This window comes from Acanthaster planci, linkage group LG07 (assembly GCF_054643075.1).
Source record: "Acanthaster planci isolate LZ-2023a linkage group LG07, COTS_SCS, whole genome shotgun sequence".
NCBI lineage: Eukaryota > Metazoa > Echinodermata > Asteroidea > Valvatida > Acanthasteridae > Acanthaster > Acanthaster planci.
The window spans coordinates 14,249,310-14,269,641 of NC_141783.1; the positions used below are offsets into that span (position 1 = coordinate 14,249,310).

At 40.3% G+C, this 20,332-nt stretch overlaps 1 protein-coding gene across 2 annotated transcripts in view; it reads right to left on the reverse strand.

Annotated features, from left to right (window-relative positions):
* clcn7 (chloride voltage-gated channel 7) overlaps positions 1-20,332 on the reverse strand; it is a 29,600-nt gene that overhangs the window by 4,420 nt on the left and 4,848 nt on the right. For both annotated transcript variants that reach the window (XM_022237883.2, XM_022237884.2), the window contains exons 4-20: positions 19,769-19,888; positions 14,177-14,233; positions 13,022-13,087; positions 10,195-10,333; positions 9,613-9,722; positions 9,090-9,233; positions 8,374-8,457; positions 8,085-8,243; positions 6,898-7,008; positions 6,207-6,322; positions 5,410-5,545; positions 4,855-4,948; positions 3,889-4,058; positions 3,386-3,437; positions 1,647-1,860; positions 1,336-1,459; positions 744-815 (exon numbers count right to left, since the gene is read on the reverse strand). In XM_022237883.2, the coding sequence (XP_022093575.2) occupies positions 744-815; positions 1,336-1,459; positions 1,647-1,860; positions 3,386-3,437; positions 3,889-4,058; positions 4,855-4,948; positions 5,410-5,545; positions 6,207-6,322; positions 6,898-7,008; positions 8,085-8,243; positions 8,374-8,457; positions 9,090-9,233; positions 9,613-9,722; positions 10,195-10,333; positions 13,022-13,087; positions 14,177-14,233; positions 19,769-19,888 (1,968 nt within the window). The remainder of the gene's footprint in view (positions 1-743; positions 816-1,335; positions 1,460-1,646; positions 1,861-3,385; positions 3,438-3,888; positions 4,059-4,854; positions 4,949-5,409; positions 5,546-6,206; positions 6,323-6,897; positions 7,009-8,084; positions 8,244-8,373; positions 8,458-9,089; positions 9,234-9,612; positions 9,723-10,194; positions 10,334-13,021; positions 13,088-14,176; positions 14,234-19,768; positions 19,889-20,332) is intronic.

Below are 20,332 nucleotides of genomic sequence, written 5' to 3' on the forward strand. Positions count from 1 at the left end.
CATTTACTGGACACTTACACCCACACGAAAGACTGTCTGGTTTTACTCTAATGTGACAGACAACATCTATTGACGCTGAAGTGTTTCAGCCAGGCCTACAGCCTTGTAAAAAGAGCCCAGATCTTGCAGTGTTACGTAATTTTCTTTTGTTTACGAAACTGGCACAGTGTGCTGCTGACCTCTTTTCAATAGGGGCCAGATTAGCGTGTAGTGGTACTGTGTGGCTCATCGCTGTGGTGGTGGAGCGCTTTTGTCTCCGATGGTAATCCGCTCGCGCTAAATCCCCCAAACCGTTGTATACTGTTTCAAAATAAGACTGGATTATCTCAACTATTGAGAGTGAAAAAATGTTGGTAATGCCCAGCAGCCTGGTCTTTTGTTACGAGTACAGTCTTTTGTTACAAGGCCCAGTTCCCTTTGTCCGATTTTGGAGACCCCGGCCACGCGTATAAAGAATACGTGTCCAGTACCGGAAACCCTGGCGGCAAGTGGTTAAAAAGACGTGGAGCAGCTAAGCAATTTTTTGTGAAATCGAACATAAGTATATTGCCCAGCTATGGCACAAATCTGTTACAGCACAGTTCATGAAAGCAGGTGATAGTCACACAAGTTAATTCCAATCCAAAATGGCTGTCATTAGAAAAGAGCTCGCAGTACGATTCATGTAACAATTGAAGTGGGACTACTCTGTTAGCAATGGGACCCCCAAAAAAGGCACAACATGTCACCAAGAAGAAACTTACTTTACATTTGAGCAGGATGATGAGCTGTGACCTCAGTATTGTTCCCCTGAAGATGCCAAAGGTTAGGCCATTCTACAAAGAAGAAAAAAGATGGCGAATACCAACAAATCCTCCGACTTTTCAGTGTAGTTTTACCCACAACCCTGGTCCAAGGTTCAAGGTAAATGTGTTGAGTCTCTCCACTTCCTAGTAAAGCATTTTTCTGCCAGCACAGCATTGTTATGATTCAATGAATGTGGAAATATAGTCTAAAATGTGACCAGTCATTTCAAAGCCAACCTGCAGAATCATAAGCAATCAACTGGAGAATTATACCACAGGTGTACATCAATGCACAATGCATGTTTCACAACTTTCACTGTCCGTCACTACCAAAGCTTCCAGCAGATACACGTTTTACGTGGATGACTTAAGACGTGTGAAAATTAAATGGGGGAGAAAAATTATCAAAATGGCCTACTTCAGCCCAACTTCTGAATGGTGGGTCACATAAACAGATTTAACAGCTGCACTTTTCCTAAACTTAAATCTAATGACAGAGGTATTCAACTGAATTACATTCCGGAGAAAAAAGAGGGGGGTTTCAACTTACTGGAACATATGGGTCGACCACAGGAAAACCATTGTGGTTCATTCTGGGGTCTTTAAGGACATCAATGATACGCCCAACTCGTTCTACGACATTGAAGGTCACTACTGGGTGAGCCATTACCTCCCTGTGGAAAATCAACAGCCTCTGAAAGTTGTAACAACTAGTACATGTAACATTTCTAGTATACTACTTGTAACATTTCTAGTATAAATACTGCCGATCCTAGTTAGGTGAGCTATTCATGAGTAATTGCTACTCATATCTCAGTCATTTTGAGTTAGCAACTCAGCCAAGTCTGAGGACAAACTCACATGGCTCGGATGGTGGTGCTGAGAGGGGGCGGGTCCCAGTTAAGCAGCGGCACGCTCTGCAGCTCGATGTGAATGTCGTAGAGGCCATGGTTGAAGATGTCGCCCACCCACTTGGCCAGGACCATGATGAGCATGAGGGGTAGGCCCAGGGTGATATTGCTGGTTGCCTCCATCAGGATCACTGTCAGGCTGATGGTCATCCGCACGACACCGCCTGTGGGGGGAACAGGGTCAAAAACAGCAGCAGTTCTCAAGAGAAGCTGGGCTGATGAAGTGAGTTTTCCCCTTGTCTTGTGACTGGCCTGAACAGAGTACCAATCCCACACAGGATTGGGGGATTTCATTTTTCAACCCCGGAACAATTTTGTGGAATTACCTTTCTGTTCTTTTCTCAATTCTTTGTCTAGTTTACTTTTCTCCCCACCAGTAGACTTGAAATCAAGTCGTTAGTCAATCATGTTTGTCGTCCATACACAGTGTCATTTTACAATTAGTGAGGAGCCTGTTCACTGTTGCCTGCAATCCATCCAGCATGCCACACCGATTCTGCCCTTGCTCATGGACTGTTCAGTACCAGGTTTTGGCGCACATTGGCCCTTGACCCCTGTGCCCGCCTAACAACTTGATCAACCTGATTCTGGATAGATATTCATGTATGCAACAACTGAACTGCATGATTCATTTATTTCCAAGAAGAGCGCCAATAGAAGCTCATGCTACAGAACAGACTCATCCATTTATTTATAGGGATGTCTGATTAGTGCCAGTTTTTTTCATATCATACATTAATATCCCCTTTAACCCCTTCCGGCCGGGATTCTGTTGACCATGACTGCTGGGCTGCGGTATGCCCAGTATGCAAAGCTCTGTCCAGCAGCAGGCCCCCATTGAAACTGCAGCTGCATGATGAATAGAATGTATGTGTGGTATGCACTAATCCTCACACAAAGCCGTGGCTGTCAACGGTTGTCGAACAGAAGGGGTTAATACACTGCTTAGAGACAAAGTATACATAACTATTCAAGAACAAATCTATTAACTTCAGGTATCTTTTTCTGGTAAGAGAATCAATGCTTTTATGGCAAATCATCTTTTTAGGATAATGCAAACACCCTCTTCAATGAATGAGATTGTGGTTGTTATTAATAAGTGTTCAACTGACCAATCAAACTGTCCCTGAATAAATATTCATGTTATCAGGATTCTTAGCCAATCAGAGCGCTCCGTCTAATTTTGGTAGCAAGCCCAATATGTTGTGCACAACAGGGCTTGCAAATTGTTCAAGTGGGTATTTGGGCACCGTCAGACATGCATACTTGGGAGTGAGGTTGCACTGACTGTTCCCGCCTGTTATTAAATTGCTCGCCGAACCGCACCGCCTACGCATCGCAGGGAAGGTGGATTACACCCAGCCAATTATCCACTTGATTTCAAATCGACCCCACCACCAACAGCATTTCATCATCTTTTTCCAAAAGGTTTAGACAGACTTAAGAATTGTAAACTCTCTTTAAGAAAAAGACTGCTTCATATTCTAAGAAAATGTACTTCCATGTAACGAGGCTCAGGTTGTCGTAGCCTACAAGTACGACACACTGGAAACATAAGTTCAAAATTCATTACTATGCAACAGGCAGCAAATTCAATCAAAATTAATACCCTCATCAGCTGACAAAACTTAGTTGCTTATATTTGCCAAAATGAAAAACCCAAAAGAAGTTCTTCTTTGTTTGGCCTACCAAGTTGAGCTGCTGCTCCGAAAAATGCATATATGCCAGGTGAAGACAGCACCTGAGGGAAAAAAAACCAAATACAATGAAAAAAACGTAACGAACTGAAAGAGACAGCTCAGTTATTGGGGATTTTAACCATCTGCGGACAGTGTTATTTGGGCTGAAAGTTTTGGCTTTCAAAAAGGTGAGATACAGCAGCCAACTGTTAACAAATCACTTTGACAATATCTGTGCAATCTTTCTTATATGAACTTCATATTTTGCAATATTCTGGGCACTGCCACTGAGTGATATTTGCTGAGATAACAGCCGTGTACAGTGGCTAAGTAATACACAAACCTTCACGGACATCTTGGACTTGGTGTGTCTGTGCTAAACAAACTGGGGTTAATCTATGTACACCTCCCTGGCATTGATTCAGGGCATCAGTGGGGGTTAAACCAATCAGATGTTCTTGCGTATGTGGACAGTCAGCACTGGGTTAACAGAATTTCAGAATTGGTTCTCACAGCATGAGGGAAGATGTAGGGCATGGCTGTGCCGACGAGCCTGCCCCAAGCGGCTCCGGTCAGTAGCGAGGGAATGAAGAGACCGCTGGGAACGCTCACGCCGTAGGTCCAACACGCCAAGAGAAAGTAGCAAATGCAGAACACAGAGAGTGTAGCTACGTTGTAAGATCCTGCATGCCGTGAATAGTAGATTGACAACAAATCTGATGGTATAGCTTGCGACTTGAGAACAATAGTATGGCTGATAAAAAGCAGGAAATCCACAATGCAATTAATACCCCATGGGCTATTTTTGCCGGGCATTAGGAGAGCAAGTCTGATCGTCACGTAAATCAATCTGGATAAGCTGCTAGCTATTAGAAGTGACATCGCTGTACTCCTTACATTGCCATGCTCCCACTCCACACAAAAACGTTCATTTTTTTTTTTTTTTATAAAAGTGGTTGAAACTGAACCAGCGCACAGTTCCACTCATTTCCATGGCTTGGAAAGGTCAATGACCTGAGTCATTAAATGGAGACTGCTTGGCAAACGAGACCACTTTTGCCTTCCTCAACAGTTATTACATTTCTTGAATGTTCAGGTTTACATGAGAGTTGTTGTACGTGATAGCAGTGAGTTTATCTAAGGACATTCCAAGTGCATTTTGGTTAGTGTGGTACGTCATCATACATCAACAATAAAGAAGTGGTGATTGTGAGAATCATGAACAATGCAAATCAATAGGAACCCTAAACATTTTTTAGCCACATAATGTCCATTTTCATCAGGACGCCAGACTGAGAGGTAAACGAAAACAAAGAGCTCAGACTGCTCTTCCTTTTTGCAAAATAGAACAGAATTACTGGGCAAAAATGGCCGACGGACTCATTCTGTGGGACCCGGTTGCACACATGCTGAATTATGTACATTATCTTTAGCCCTGCAGCAGTTGGAGCATCACAAACAAGCGAGGGCGCTGCTTACCTTGAATGTCGTGAAAAAGACTCTTGACTGATTCCTCTGGCGTGTTGAAGAACAAGGAGGCAGAGGCGCTGTACTCTCCATCATTGCAAAACATCTACAATCGGAAATGTGTCATAAAACTGTGAATTACTTTTCAAAAGGAAAGATTGGTTCATTTACTACGGAAGTGACACAAATAGTAATCTCTCCCCTACTGTGAAAATCAACTGCGGTCAATTTTCCAAGTCTTGGATTCATCTCTGACTTTTGGTTTCTGACCTCTTGCTATTGCTCTAGAATCTCATTCAAACATTCACTGACAGAATCACACAATAACACTTTAAACGTTGGTCTCAAGACAATTTCAGGTCTCAAGACAATTTCAGGGATCAAGACAATTCCCGGGAGACAAAGTTTAGAAAACTGAACTCAGCAAGCCGAAACGGCAAAACCTGATATGAGATTAAACTTTAGAAAGGTAATCCATACACGTGTGAGAAAGTTAAAACATGAACTACAGTAAACAACTAGCATCAATCTCTACAGATACCCATCTTCAGAAAGGCTCTACAGCACCTGTAACGAGTTCTTCATGTCCCTGGTAATGGGCCGGCAGTCATCACTCAAGTAAATACACAGAAAGGATAACGTGACCGTCACTGCGGCAACAACCATGGCTTCTATCACACATGAGTATCGAGAGTAAACATATCTGTACAAAAACAACGAAAAGCGGTGAGAAAAACAGAGCTCAGACGGGTCAATATCTTGACAACTGATACATTTAATGGACCCTATTTTTAGGACATTTGGCAAATATTTGGGAGTGTCATCATTACACACGACCAAAGGACTGAAATGAGGAAAGATATCTCTACATAGACTGGAATAACACACTAGTCAACACAAGTTGTAAAGTAACCTTCTCTGAACACATGTAGAGAACTTTCGATGACTACATCGTTGAAATATCTGAATAACATACTAATCAAAGTAGCAGTGCACAGGTAATGACAGTTTTAACATTTGGCATGAATGTACGCATCCATTTCAACTGGAAAAAACGTCACTGTATTATTCTGTCACAATAAACTTTCCTTGCCTCAAAATGTTCAAAGTACATGCAATACTTTGTCCTAGGTGGATTGTATTAAAACTGTGCCACTGGGCTATTCTTTCCCAAATTCTACAACATCAAGTTGGTATTCTCAAAGTCTATCGTTAGAATAGTCTGCTAGTATTTCCTATGCATCAAGTGAAACATTACTAAGATGTGATTCTTGACTGCAGTTCTACATGTACATCCCAGCCCTATCGGCATGTGATATCATTGCTGTACTTGCTGTTCAAGGGCAGCCAACAAAGATACTTACTTCAGCCTGAAGACTGACAGTCTGTAGTTGATCGAATTAAATAATGCACCAGTCAACCCGCCGATAACTCCCATCAGTAGAAACACAAGTATTTCATAGCTGTTGTACATGATACCCTAGAGGAATGAAGAACAAATTCAATCAAATTTTAAAGAGGCAAAAGGACTGGCATATTTGTTGGGGGGGTTAAGTTTCATACATTTCAAAGGCCAACAGTGATTTACAGTGGGGATTTTCTGACCTTTTGTTTGGTATTCTATCGGCCTTAAGCAGAAGCACCACCTCATTGGTTAAAAAGAGCCGTGTTGGTCGAGAGGCTTCAGTTTGTTGGTCGGGATGTAACCGGGACGGGTGCATTATCTAGTCGTTTGTGAACCAGCAAAGTTCAGTTTTGACCAAAGGCACTTCCATTGCTAAAAAAATTGTGCCCTCACTTGGTCCAGCTTGAGGCCAATAGCATGTTTGGAATACATACATATATATCTGGCAAAATGGACTAAATAAAACAAATGGAAATAAAATCCTTACCTACTAAAATCACAGTCATCTAAAAGCTCCAATTTCAAACCAAATTACTCGCAAATTAATGTGGACAAAATACAGACACAGGATAAGATTTTCTCTTTTGAGTGCCAGTGACATTAATTCACACACTACATATCTTAAAACTCCTTTTCTCTTTTAACCATACCTCAAATGGGCCAAAATTAATGAGGCCTGGATTGGACAGATTCCAGGGTTCTCGATGCCAAAAACTCAGGAGTACGTTGAGGGTGAATGTCGACATCATGGAGGCAAAGAACTACAGGGCAGAAATCAGTGTAATCGTTCAAGGATCAATTTCACGAGGATATGTGCATCATCGCATTTCACAGTACTAAAATTCTGTATTCAGCTTAAAATTGAGGCAGGGTGACGGATATGTTAAACAAGGAAGCTGAACCTTATTGAGCCTATCAAAATTAATTCTGTCTGATAAACTGGAGGGTGAAAACTAGTCTACGAGGAAGAATCCACTGGGGAGGATCCGAAATGGATAGTGAGGAAACACTCAGCTTGTCAAACCTGACAGGTAATGGGAATTGAACAAGTTTGAGATCCTTGGAGGATAAACAGCTGAAAAAATTCTGGGAGAACGTGAAAGACTAAGCTTGCTTACACTCCATCATGGACAATCCAGAGGTGGGATAATTGGTTAAATGTGTAATACAATCCGAGAGCAAATGAGCTCCTTTAGAGCTGTTGTCAAATGTCATAACAAATTCTCTGTTCCCTGTCAGGTGATGTACAGCTACTGGTAACAAACAATGACACCAAGGTCCAGAGTTTTTCCTGCTGGCTGGCGTCGTTAACTTGACAATGTAAATGTATGATGCACGTTTGACGTGTTTTACGACCACATCTGAATCATTCTTTATTAACATGCTTTTGCTTTTACTATTGAATGACAGTAGTACGGCCAAGTTGCAAGACCTATCGGTACAGCCCAAAATGATTTTTTTTCTGGCTTCCATTATAAAACTCCAACAGTAGCAACTTTAGGAAACTACTACCAAGCTGTAGGTGGAGCCCTAATCACACAAGGCTTTTTCATGTAATTCTAGAGAACAGAGCATTTTTTTCCTCGTCTATTTCTACATATATTGAAATTACCATCTCCTTTTTTTCAAAATAAGAACCCTGATCAGGCTATCCATGCTAACCAGGAAACAGACTCTAGCCACAAACTGTTTCCAACCAGTTGCGGACTCAAGTAGCCAAGTTGGTAGATACACCAACCAATTTTAATCTCATACAATTACATGCTTGTGGATGGTTGTCGGATTCATTTTTATTGGCAGGATTTTGACACCATACTAAAGAGAGCTGGTATCTTACAATTCTCCATGTCAGCGACTGGTTCCAGAAGCTTGCACCCTCTTCCAAGGCAAACAAAACTCCGCCCACAGGAGCACCAAACGCTGCTGCCACGCCCGCCGCGGCCCCACCCGAAACAAAATCTCTCTTTTCATGGTCTGAGCGGAAATACCTAAATACCTGTTGTTAAAAAAATGCAACTTGGTTATTATGAAGGGAAGTTTGCCCAAGCTCTGTTCACCATTCAAATAATCCAATAACGGTTCTTCATTTTGCAAGTGTACTGGAACTTCTACTGTGAAACCCTCACCTTGAAATCCCTCTTGAATGTCGTTGACCTGCCTTGAGACACACCCGCTGCTATGACTGATCCCGAGTGTATCATAGGGCCTTCCTGCATTGAGACAACAACCCAAAACAGCTTGTAACGTCTACAACCCAGAGCCTTCACTCATAGCTCAGCTTCATTTTGGGTCAGCTTCATTTCTGACTTTCAAACCTTCTATGATCCATCATAAGTGAGATGTACAAGTCTCCATGGCGCCTATGAAAGACTCTTACAACGTGTGAATCAATAAGAACCCTCATGGTTTTCAAAAACATTGCGTCCATTTTCATCAGGAAAACAAAGAACTCAGTTTTATCTTTCTCAAATGGCCTCGAGACTCAATTTTCGGGGACCCAAATCCGTTGGCATTTCACAAAGCATGATCATATTAAAAAAAACATTAATGTTGGCTTCATGTGACATAGTTTTTATCCCCACAGACAAACATGTAGTTTTACTTGGTAGTTGGATGTTATTATTCCTAACATTTTGAGAGGAAACTAGTTCCGGATCCATAATCAGAGAGTCATCCAGTGCACAGATTTCTTTGAGCACAGTTTTCTCGGCGGAAGACATGTTACTGTACCTATTATGAGATGCTTGATATCCTTCAACTAATTTGCACCCAGCAGACAAATCTGTTCAGCTCTCCAGGAGACCAACATCTCCAAAGCTCAACGTGCAAAAGGATGTATTACCTTTCCAACAGACAGTCCCCCAGATACGGCGAATATCACGCCAAACATTTTACAGACCAGCGTTCGTATGCGGACAACGTGCGGAACCTTGACGCCGTTCAGATAGCACTTGATCTGTGGTATGCCGCTCCCAGCAGCAACAGGCTGTGGAAAACCAATAACGCCATTTTCTAACAAACGAGTCAGTGAATTTTAATTCGTATTTATACATTTCATTAACCTTGAGCCAACTGATAGACTTAAATTCATTTTGGGATCCACCCGAATACTTTCAAGGTGTACAGTGCTGGTTACAGAAGATTACAAATGCAAAATAATTTGAACTTTCATCAATTTTTTTTAAGGAATAGCCAAATAGCCACTCCCATGTGTATCTCCATGGGGAGATGCAGTTGCGATAAACACCCTTACTCAGGGACATAAGTATGGCTACCTTGTGGCACTGCAACAGCATTGTAAAAAACACAATAGCAGTTAAGACTTTTTTTTAAATGCCCCCTCCCCCAACTCTCCTTGGCCCCACCTCTCCAAAGGCAACTAAGACAGCTGCGATAGACACGAAGAAGACATCAATGGCCAGCCATATGATGAATGGCACCAAGATATCTGTGCCGTGGATGTGTGTCACCAGATCTGTAATCAAGTCACTAAGAGTCAAGGAAATTGACAATCATTCACAAAATGAAACAGGAAATGAAAGATTGAAATTGTTCAAAACTGAAAAACAAGATTGTTTTGTTCTACTTTGTTCCAAATATTTGATATCATTATATGAAATGATCAATAAACACTTTGCAAGGATGATCATGTTTAGGTAATTAATCCTAACCTTCTAGATGCTGTTTACATCACACTGAATCTTGCCACATTTGAAAAAGTTGGGGTTAATCTCGCTTTGTGAGTTAATGTCAAACAAATCTGACAATTAACATCAAAAAAGTTCTCATGCTGAATCATCTATAATATAAATTTTGTGACAAATGGTCACAAAGTTTCAGAGAATAATAAACTGAGTACAGCTTCAGAGAACAATAAACAGAAAATTCTTCAAAACTCATTCTTGAGCCTGGATGTACAAACTGCATTGGCTCAGTTCCAAGGATACAACTAGAGAGAACACCATACTTCCAACCAGCCAGGAGACTGATGAGGATGTCAATAGTGGCAGCTACCATTGCAGTCAGGGTACCAATCAAGAACATGACAAACCAACGAGCCAGTCCTTTCCTAGCAATACTAAATCTCTATACACAGAGAAATAAAATGAAAGTACAAGACACATGTAATCTGTTCCACACACAAGTAGTTTAGGGTGCAGGAATTACCAATGCAACTTCTCTTACAATAAACTTTTTGTCCAGCGGACACGTACATATACATATACAAGGGCACGTATACATGACAGCCATTTTGTGTCCAAATCTGTGGACCCCACTATGGCTGTGCCGAATAAGCGAATATTTGATCGATTAATGAATATTCGAATATTATTTTTCGAATTTGAGTAGTTGAATGCAAAACCCATGAAAAGGAAGGGAGAATTTTCTTTTGTTTAAAATGAGAAAAATTGCACTATGGATGCTTGTTCCAGGCAGAATCAAATGAAAAGTAACAGAAACCTTAAAGCGATTCAAAATGTACATTATTCATTAAAAAGATTGAAAGGAATATACACTTTCAACAGGATAAGAAGTATTATACGTCTTAAATCTTGCTAAATTGTGGCTGGAAATACTCATTGACTTGAGAAGCTATTACAATGATTATAATGTACAACTGTGTGTGTTATTGCAACTGATTTTGTATATGGTTTGTTCCTCAACAATCTGCCAGTCGGTAAAGAATGAATATTCGGATATTCCATCGAATCGAAAGTCGACTATTCGAATAGTGAATTGTTCGAACTGACTCAGCCCTAGACCCCACTCTTAAAACTAAAACTAAATGTTGAAGTGTTGGTGATGTGGACACTGGAGATGAACCAAACATGGCATGCCACTGCACAAGCATCACGTTCATAAATAACGAATTTTGCCAGGAGTGTATTGGTTAGTCTCCTAAACCAGTCTGTATGGAGATAGTATATGCATTTTTTGTTTCTTTTTTCACACATGCTGATTCCTTCCACATTAAATCAAACCAGGACCATCCAAGTCTGCTAAGAACCCTTTCCTGTTTGGGTTAAAGATTCAAGGTTGGTGAACTGAACTCCTATTCATACACAGGTAGGTGCTTAATGTCCCTGTGATGTTAGATGAACACAGAGCATGCAATAAAGTACAAGCTGGTCAGATTTTAGCAGATCTGAGAAGGTTCCAAGCAAAAAAACCTTGCCTTGTAGGCACTGAAGGTTAAAGGACGTTCACGCAAAATCTGAATAAAGCACAGCCGTCCTTTATGAACAAATCGAAAGGAATTTATATACCCGAACAACTTTCAATAGAAAGTCGGTTTTGAAGTTCAGGAAGCACTTGTGTCTCACAGCATTCAAATGATTACACAACATGTTATGTGACAATTTCCGTACCTATATAAGGATTTGTTTCTGATCCGTATCACTTTCACTTTAGTAGTTTGGTCCGTGTCGGCAGCATGAACAAATAAATGCTCTAACGACTACGGTATTTCACAATCTTTTACAATATCTTGGTGAGAGCATGGTACCAGGATTCTCCAGACGCCAGTCTGAAAGATCAATACACAATGCCAATGCACTCTTAGTGCTGTTTTATCAATGGATGCAAACACATCAGTGGCATACCAACAATGACGAAGATTTGATTTTTATTTTAGTCCCTGAATGAGGTGCTATCAACTTTCAAAATCTGTTTTCCGGGGAGGCTGCTTGATTTGAATTTCAGTGGGCAAAGCCTGACAGGAAGGACTGAAGTCCAAATCATGCCTGGTGATCCAAAAGAAGACGGTTTTACATTTCCTTGGAGAGACGTGACCACCGGGAACCAGAGCACAAAAGGAATGCACTTATTAGAGACTTGACTAGAAGTACCACCTACTGACACAAAACACATTAAAGGGTGCCAGTCCCGTTAACAGTGTTTCCCATATTGTTATAAATTTCTACACCCAAAGCCATTTATACTTGTTAAGCTAAGCTTAAACGAAACAGTAGCGCACTTTATGTTCTTACAAAGTTGTCATTTTCTTTTGCAGTCAACAATGGATGGAACACGTTGGGTAGAGCAAAATTTACTCACCAGTTTTTACATTAAAATGGATCACTCTCTGGTCGCAATCGAGTTACAACCTCCATAACGATATACACAAAGTACGATGTGGAGTGCTCAAGGCATTGCAAAAATGTAAAACCATCTGAGAAACTGTGCCAATTACATGTAGATGGTAACTTACTGGCCCATTTTACAAGTAGGTTTTTTTGTACTAATTTGATCACAGTGAATGGACCCCGACTCAAATCACTGCTTGAATGCAAAATATTTCATGTTTTTAAATTTTTTTTTTCTGTTTTCGGGCACCAGTTGAAACAGCTTGCTTCATTCTGGTTTGCTTTAATGTTCATCTGCAATTGCTAAACTAAAAGGCATACATGTACGTGCACTTCCCTCATGCCAGAATTTGTAAACATCCAAGTTCCTACTGTTTTCAATTGGATATTGCATATCCAGGTATTGATCACACTATTACAATCAGCACAAATGCACAGGGAAAAAGTCAGCTTTCTTTTGTGCCAAGGAGCCAGTGATGGATTCTTGCTTTGAGAGTAACAGACCTCCATCTTTCTTGTCTACCATTCAAAGCAATATAACCAAACTGAGGCTGGAAGGGACAATAGTCTGTTCCCTTTTATCAGTATGTGAAGTTTACTGTTGCTGATTGGTCTACTGGAACAAGACAAGCATGGCTCAATCAGGATCCAGGTCAATAATACAAGATTTGTGAGGGATCACAGGTACCTTGGTTCCACGCAGTTTCTCCTCCTTCAGGTGCAGCCAGTTTTCAGCCTCGTCATAATCAAGGCTCTGTGCAATACAAGAGAGAAAGAACTATTAGAGATTTCCTCAAAAAGGAACTTGCAAGTCCTAATGCCCAAGTTCTTAAAGAGGCCAATGCCTGCAGCTCTGTCATGTCAAGCTTTTTCAGTTATTTCTGTATAACCACTGGCCGATGAAATCAAGGTTAATATGATAAATGTTAAGTGCAGCCAGGGGGAGGGAGGGTTTTCTGCATCAGCTCAGACTAAGTGGGTAACTAAATGTGTCTAGCTTGCTTAGTTTACAAGGACGTTCCGGCTGACTTATCTATAAAAACTTATTCCAGTTTCATCAATTGTACTGAAATAGTCATAAAATTCTTGAAATGAACAAGAATTCCAAAAGGAATTCCGTATCAGATCGCTACAATTTCCTGTGTCCCGAATATCAAGAAGTAAACCCTGCTTTTAAAACCTACTCCCAAAGGTGCCGAACCCCTTTCCTCATTGAAATGGATGCCCTAATTTTGACATGGTGATTATGATACATGAAAATTTTAATGGTCTGACTCAGAAAGCTTCCCAAGGTCCAAGTGGGTCCCCCCAAGTCATTTCTTGGGCTATCCAAACTTTTTGTGATCTGAAAATCCCCCGTTTAATCAGTTTCTTTTTCAGTGTTTCCTTTGATGAAAACTTAAACGTACAACAGAAAATATTTTGAAAGCAATATTTGCAATTCCAACTACCTCTATTCCTTATGTTTGGTGTATAATTGTTATCACCCACACTAAGTTAACTTAAAAAAAACCCAAGTTTGAATAGCCAACATTTTCGGTTGGGGTGTAGTTTTCTTACTTATTCAACTCTTTCGATCCACAACACAAAGCAAAGTCAAGGGTAAACCCCCGAGAGACCTACTTGCAACAAATCCCTCACGTTCTCTCAACTACCGACAAAAGATTATACAGGACGTAACAGTCCATTAAAACTGCACACAGCATCCGCCCACTTGACCAAACCCAAAGCCACTTCAAACTGGATTGCCATCTCCCAAGTTCACTTATCAATAACGTCTAAATCTACATAAACTGACTTCAATTTCAACTGTCCACATCTGACTGCAGAAAAGCAAACATACCTCGTACTTGGCGGATAACAGCTTTGTTGTTCCTATTTCTTCTGGGGCACTTGCATCCTGTTAAATATGGAAAAGGCCCAAGGGGTTTAAGGAACAGATCTAACTTACGCTCAACAAACAAGATACATGTACTTGGATTGGTCATTTGGTACATGGTACGTGCCAATACAGGTGTCATCATATGCGCATTGGCCACGTTTAATGCAGAGCACTATAATCCATCTAGTCCTACTCTCCCTGACGGATTGTACTTGGTGTTTTCAGTGTTTAGTTTGCCAGGAATGCTCAGGAAGGCCAGAGCTCTAAAAGAGGTACATGTACATGTAACAGGAATACACAATACACGTATGGTACTTAGCCTTCCACTTCTACTTTGCTTGGCCAAATTAAAAACACTGGCCAAACTACTGTAGGGTATCAGCAGAAATGTAAATGCAAGATACATAAATATTCATCTCCAAGCTACCGGTGCGTTGAATGTTTGATCCTGATTGGTCGATCCACGGAAACAGACCACGCAATATATACCCATATACCCCATTACTCTTTGTTTTACACTGTTTATTTACATGTAATTTACAAGTAGCTTCCAGGGCATACATGTGCATACATATACAGTACATGTACTTGTAATAGCATCCCTGTACATCTGTATGTGAAGCAATTCCGAGTGAAACAGTACAGGCTGACTTAAAAATGGCGAATATGCATGTCAAGTTTGAAGATGAATTCGTTGTCTCACTCAGAGATTTATTTTGTTTTGGAACAAGCAAGACGAGCTCTTTTGTTAGATGCATTGTCACTCAGTTTGGTATCACAATGAAAATGGACACTATGATGGTGAAAAGTGTTGTTCAAGTGTACAATTGTGCATTGATTTAAACTAGGCCTTTAACTATGAAGTGGCCCTTGTGACGTCTGTCGCATTTTCACAAAGTGGGTCTCATTCATTATACATGTCTATGTATGTATATTAAGAATCATGTTTCAGCAACTGTTGAACTTGATGCTGAAGTTCAAATTTCAGAGACAATGACTGTGGCTACAAATCAAATCTTAACAACATGTTTTTAATCAATTTTCAACAAACGCTCTTAAACGTCTTCACAGTTTTGTCATTTGAAATCTCTCTCAATTCAATTTAGTGACTCATACACATGCCGGTACATTTGTTGTAAATTAAGTTAATTCAAGTCTTTGACTTTTTTCTCTGGTTCAGATGGTTAAAATCATCATTCTCTATATCTTACCATTAGTAATTACAAAATAAATCAATGTTACAATACAAGGAAATGACAACAAAATACTGCAAAATGTGGGCCAACGGGAAGGGTAAAATGGATGTACATGTACCCCAGATGGGGTAGACAAGACAAGGATGTATGCACCATTGTTGGGCCTTCACTGACTGATCAACTGGTAAAAATAAGATTCTTGAGGGAAAATGAGAACAAGACTGAAAGTCTAGAAATCTCATTTTGAACTTTGTGTGTCTTGATATTATCTTATATGCGTACGTGGAACATTGCAATTGTGGATGTCAAAACGTGTTCCATACTTGTCTTGGCCCATTAGAGAGTTTGCAGTGTGTGTGCTTGAAGTGTGGTTATGCATTAAACACAAGCAATCATGGTCGGGGTGGGGGTTGAAAATTGATTTTTTTCTTATTGGTTGCTGGAGATAGCTCTCGTTCTAGGGAACTGCAATTTCTATGATGATTGTATCCTTGTGGGAAAATGAAATTGGAATTGTTGTGATCTACACATAATCAATTCATCACCAATTCTTATTTATTTGTCTTTAACATGATGGATTTGCACAGATAAAATGTGACAAATTCAGCAGTTCTGCAAACTCACATGCTTGAAACGGAAATAAAATCCAACATGCATGAAAGGTCTAAAAGATACACAATTGCCAAGTAAACAAACATTGGTTAATGAGGTCAACCCAAGGAGGGCAGAGGCTATTTCCAAAGCCAGTGATGTTTACAGCTTGACAGCAAGCGCATGCCACACGCATAATGTGGGGCCCATTCAGAGTTTCATATCATGCCTCTATATAATTGTGCATTTCGTCTGCTTGCCGTACGTAAACTATCATTTGGTATTAAACGCAAACGCAGTCTGGCACCTCAACTATGTATCGCACCTGCTCGCTCACTCGTGCTTCCACATTTTTTATCCCAAAAATTTAGCTGTAAAAAAATACAGACTAACCACTTACCCAACGTATATTTTTTCAATGTAACAGGAAGAACACTATTATTTTGTTTGACCTAATTTCAAACTTTTGTTTGGCACAAAAACTTGTCACCAGTGAGGTCATGGTGCATGAAATATGGCCGAGAACTAAATGTATATCAACTGGTACCACGTACAATGAATGCATACATGTATGCTATGGTGATCAGGGACCTCATGTAAAATTTTCTAAGCAAAAAACTGCTACGTTGACTTAGTATCAATTTCACAAAAGCCACTCAGCAGAATGTCAATGCATTTATCTGCTTAGCGAAATATTCTGGTTCCGATTATGTGTTCCCAGAGGCTTTCTGAAGTATTCAAACAATAAACTTAAATAGAGGCCTCATACTTGGTACTGGATAGAACAGTTTATGGACATAAATCTGGTTTCTGAACACTGCTAAATATTACCTCTGATCAAAGATTTCTAGAAATGATCACAATAAAAGGCCCAGCGCACAACCAAACCACTTTGACAAACAACACTGAAAATGCACACATTTCTGTTTAGTGAGGGCACTTCGGCATCATATTGGCATGGTGCCAAACTTGCCTAATTTTCCACTGTGGCCCAATGAGCTTGCCGACATACATGTACAAGGAACAAGTATGGTCTGCCAACGACAAAACTCAACTCAACCACCACAGTTGCTCCAGTTTAAAGCAAAAGAAATGATTCACTTTAACCAACTTTCTGCACAAGTCTGAGTGCTGGTGCCAGTATCTCCCCCTACATCCCCTTTAAAGTGTTTGTACCAGCACGTTCATATACATGTACATGTACATGCATAAACTGTCTACAGGATGTATGCAAAGCCGTCAACTAGTGTATTTACGCAGCTGAGAACACCACAAGGCAATCCCACTGGTCGTGAAAATCACGTGAACTCATTCAGAATGGAAACATTATTTTTTTGAAAGGTGTTACTGGTGTGAGGTACGTGTAAAATATTCATTGTGGTTCTGTTTTGCTTTCACATTGGGATCTGAAACAACACTGACTATTTGGCCAAAATTAAAGCGATGCCTGATGCAATTTAGACCGAGATGGGAATATTTGCAGAGAGCCAAGCTGAGCAATGTCAAACACTGTTGCTATGGCAATGCCGTGGTTACAAAACACCTCTTGGAGGGAGACCGGGCTGCCAGATTCCTCGGCAATTTGGCAGTAGTTTATATCCTTTCGCATGAAATCCTTTCAGACAAGGAAACCCAATTCAGACTGTTACCAAGTGATTTTGCTTGCCCTCCCAGTCTCACAACATTCTGATTAAAACTTCTGACGTGAATCACACTCCAGATGCTTCGGATTTTGAGTCACCGCCCACCTTTCTAAGATGCTGCCCGCATTATGTTTTAAGTGAAGGGTTATTTTGCTTTGATGGGAACATGATGGATGGACATATATGTGTAGCAAAGTTCCACATTAGACGTTTTGAGTCACCCGTCACCTTCTTTCTAAGATGCTGCCTGAGTCTTGATTAAACTGAAGTGAAGGTTTATGTACATGTACATAAACCTGTACCTTTGACCTACATGTAAATGTTCAGAATATAAGGGTGCGAACTTCTGTATAATTTGAAAAATAGGGCCAAGTCAATTTGAATAATTTACTATTCAAATATTTGACCTTCAATTCAATTGAATATCCTAATATTCGGTCTTTACCGACTGGCAGTTTGTTGAGGAACAAACCATATACAAAATCAGTTGCAATAACACACACAGTTGTACATTATAATCATTGTAATAGCTTCTCATGTCTACGAGTATCTCCAGCCACGATTTAGCAAAATTTACGAATAGCAAAAATTACGAAAAGACGAATAATACTTCTTTTCCTGTTGAAAGTGTATATTGCTGCTAAATTTTCTAATGAATGATGCACCTTTTGATTCGTTGCAAGGTTTCTGTCACTTCTCATTTGATTCTGCTTGGAACAAGCCTCCATAGTGCAATTTTTCTCATTTAAATCAAAAGAAAATGCTCCCTCCCTTTTAATGAATTTTGCATTGAAATATTCAAATTAATGTACATGTACCCCCTGCCAGTTTGTTTGGCTACCAACTACAACAACTGTAGTCCTTTGCTGCAATTGACCGATGTCATCACGTATCCATAAATCATATCACATGGTCGACATCGACATTGTACGTGTATGATAGAATTTGGACTCTGCAGCTGTGACGCATACATGCATTACAAAGCAGTTTCTTTTATAAACTTTGATAAACATGGGGAGCTGGAAACTGATAAAAAATAGCCACATGTACCGGAACATGTACCTGCATTTTGTTTGCACTCTGGTTTTTACGAAGGGAAAATGAAAGAACTTTCCCATCTATAGGCTTCAAAGAAACTTAGGCATTGTCAGTTACAACCAAAGGTCAAAATCATAACTGCATTCTTGGATGCCTCTGCTTACTCTAAGGTCTGTGCTTTGCAGGTGCCTCCTTTTCAGAAGTAAGAAATATCTGTTCAACTTCTTAATTGGTTACAGACCTGTCAACTTTGTGCTTAGACCATTTCACAAATGGTTTACATCAGCTTCAAGAAATTATTGTCTGTCATATTTTGCACCTATTATCATGTTTATGGAAAAATATTGCTGGTGCTGTTTTTTGTTCTTTTTTGCTTACCATATTTATTTCATTCGCCTTAAACTTTCTGATCTTTTCTAATGTACTGCTATACTTTGCTACCTGTTACAAGTCAACACCATCTAAGCACATGAGGATCCCTAACCCTTGGGTGATACAGATGAATGTCTGCAGCAGGTGGAGATGAAGTGGTCAAAATTGATATTAAGGATGTCGGTGGATGCTTTCATATTGTGTATAAAATATACAACACAATTCTCCATATAATAGCAGTGCAGGCTTTATTTGCCTTGCAAGCAGTATCTTTAACCCTCCGGTTGGCTTTTTCAATTGGGTTATGCAACCACAATGGAAGTGAACCCTTTGCTTTTATCCATCTACATGTACCTGTACATGTACATGCACCACAGGCCATAGCTTGATACTGCCCTGGATTGAAACTCCAGGCATCAGGAAATTCAAGATTAGGGCTTCGAGTGAAATGCATACCTTTTTCTGTACAATCAACAGATTTCTCAGACCTTATTTCTGGGTCTGAGTCTTCTTCTCGGTAGATTTAATAGCCGCCCCGACTATCAAAATGTTGCCTAACAATGAGTGTGAAATGTACCCAGTAAACCAACTCTGTTTTTGAGTTTTACTGGTTTTTTGCCCCCTCTACATGGTGCATGAAGCCTACATGGACATTTTGTGCACATGTAGCCTACATGTATGTGTTCAGTATGACAGGATCCACTGTATCTTACCGTAGTGTATATATCTTTCCATGACATTGTTCGTCGGAGCCGAAGCGTGGATGCTGGAGACTGGCTATGTTCCATGCCTCTTGATTCCTCCTCTGCAGATCCCTGCACTGAATGCTCAATCTGTTTTTTTTTTTAAAGAAAACATGAGAGTAAGAGACAACAATTTCTCCAAGGGAAGAGACTCGGACTGACTTGACTTGCGGTCATGAGTTCGCGCAGGGTTGAGTTCAACCCAGGCTGTAGTGCAAAAACACCTTACCCCGGTACATCCTTCATCTCAGCAAGGGTACACAAATGCCACAGAAACACGGAGCCAAGGGGATATGGGAGACAAATTGCTGGGCTCAGCTCCACTCTCTCATGCACAGGAAACACACACCCATTCCCCAAAGTCTGGCATCATGTGTACTGTGTGTTCTGCACTACTTGTGATGGTACACATACGTGTAAGTAAACTTTCGGACGCGAAAGGTCTTGGAACGCCACAAATCACACATTTCACAATCGGTTAAACTAAAAGGATAACACAGAAGTCTATTGTATGCAGATAAACTGGATAACGGG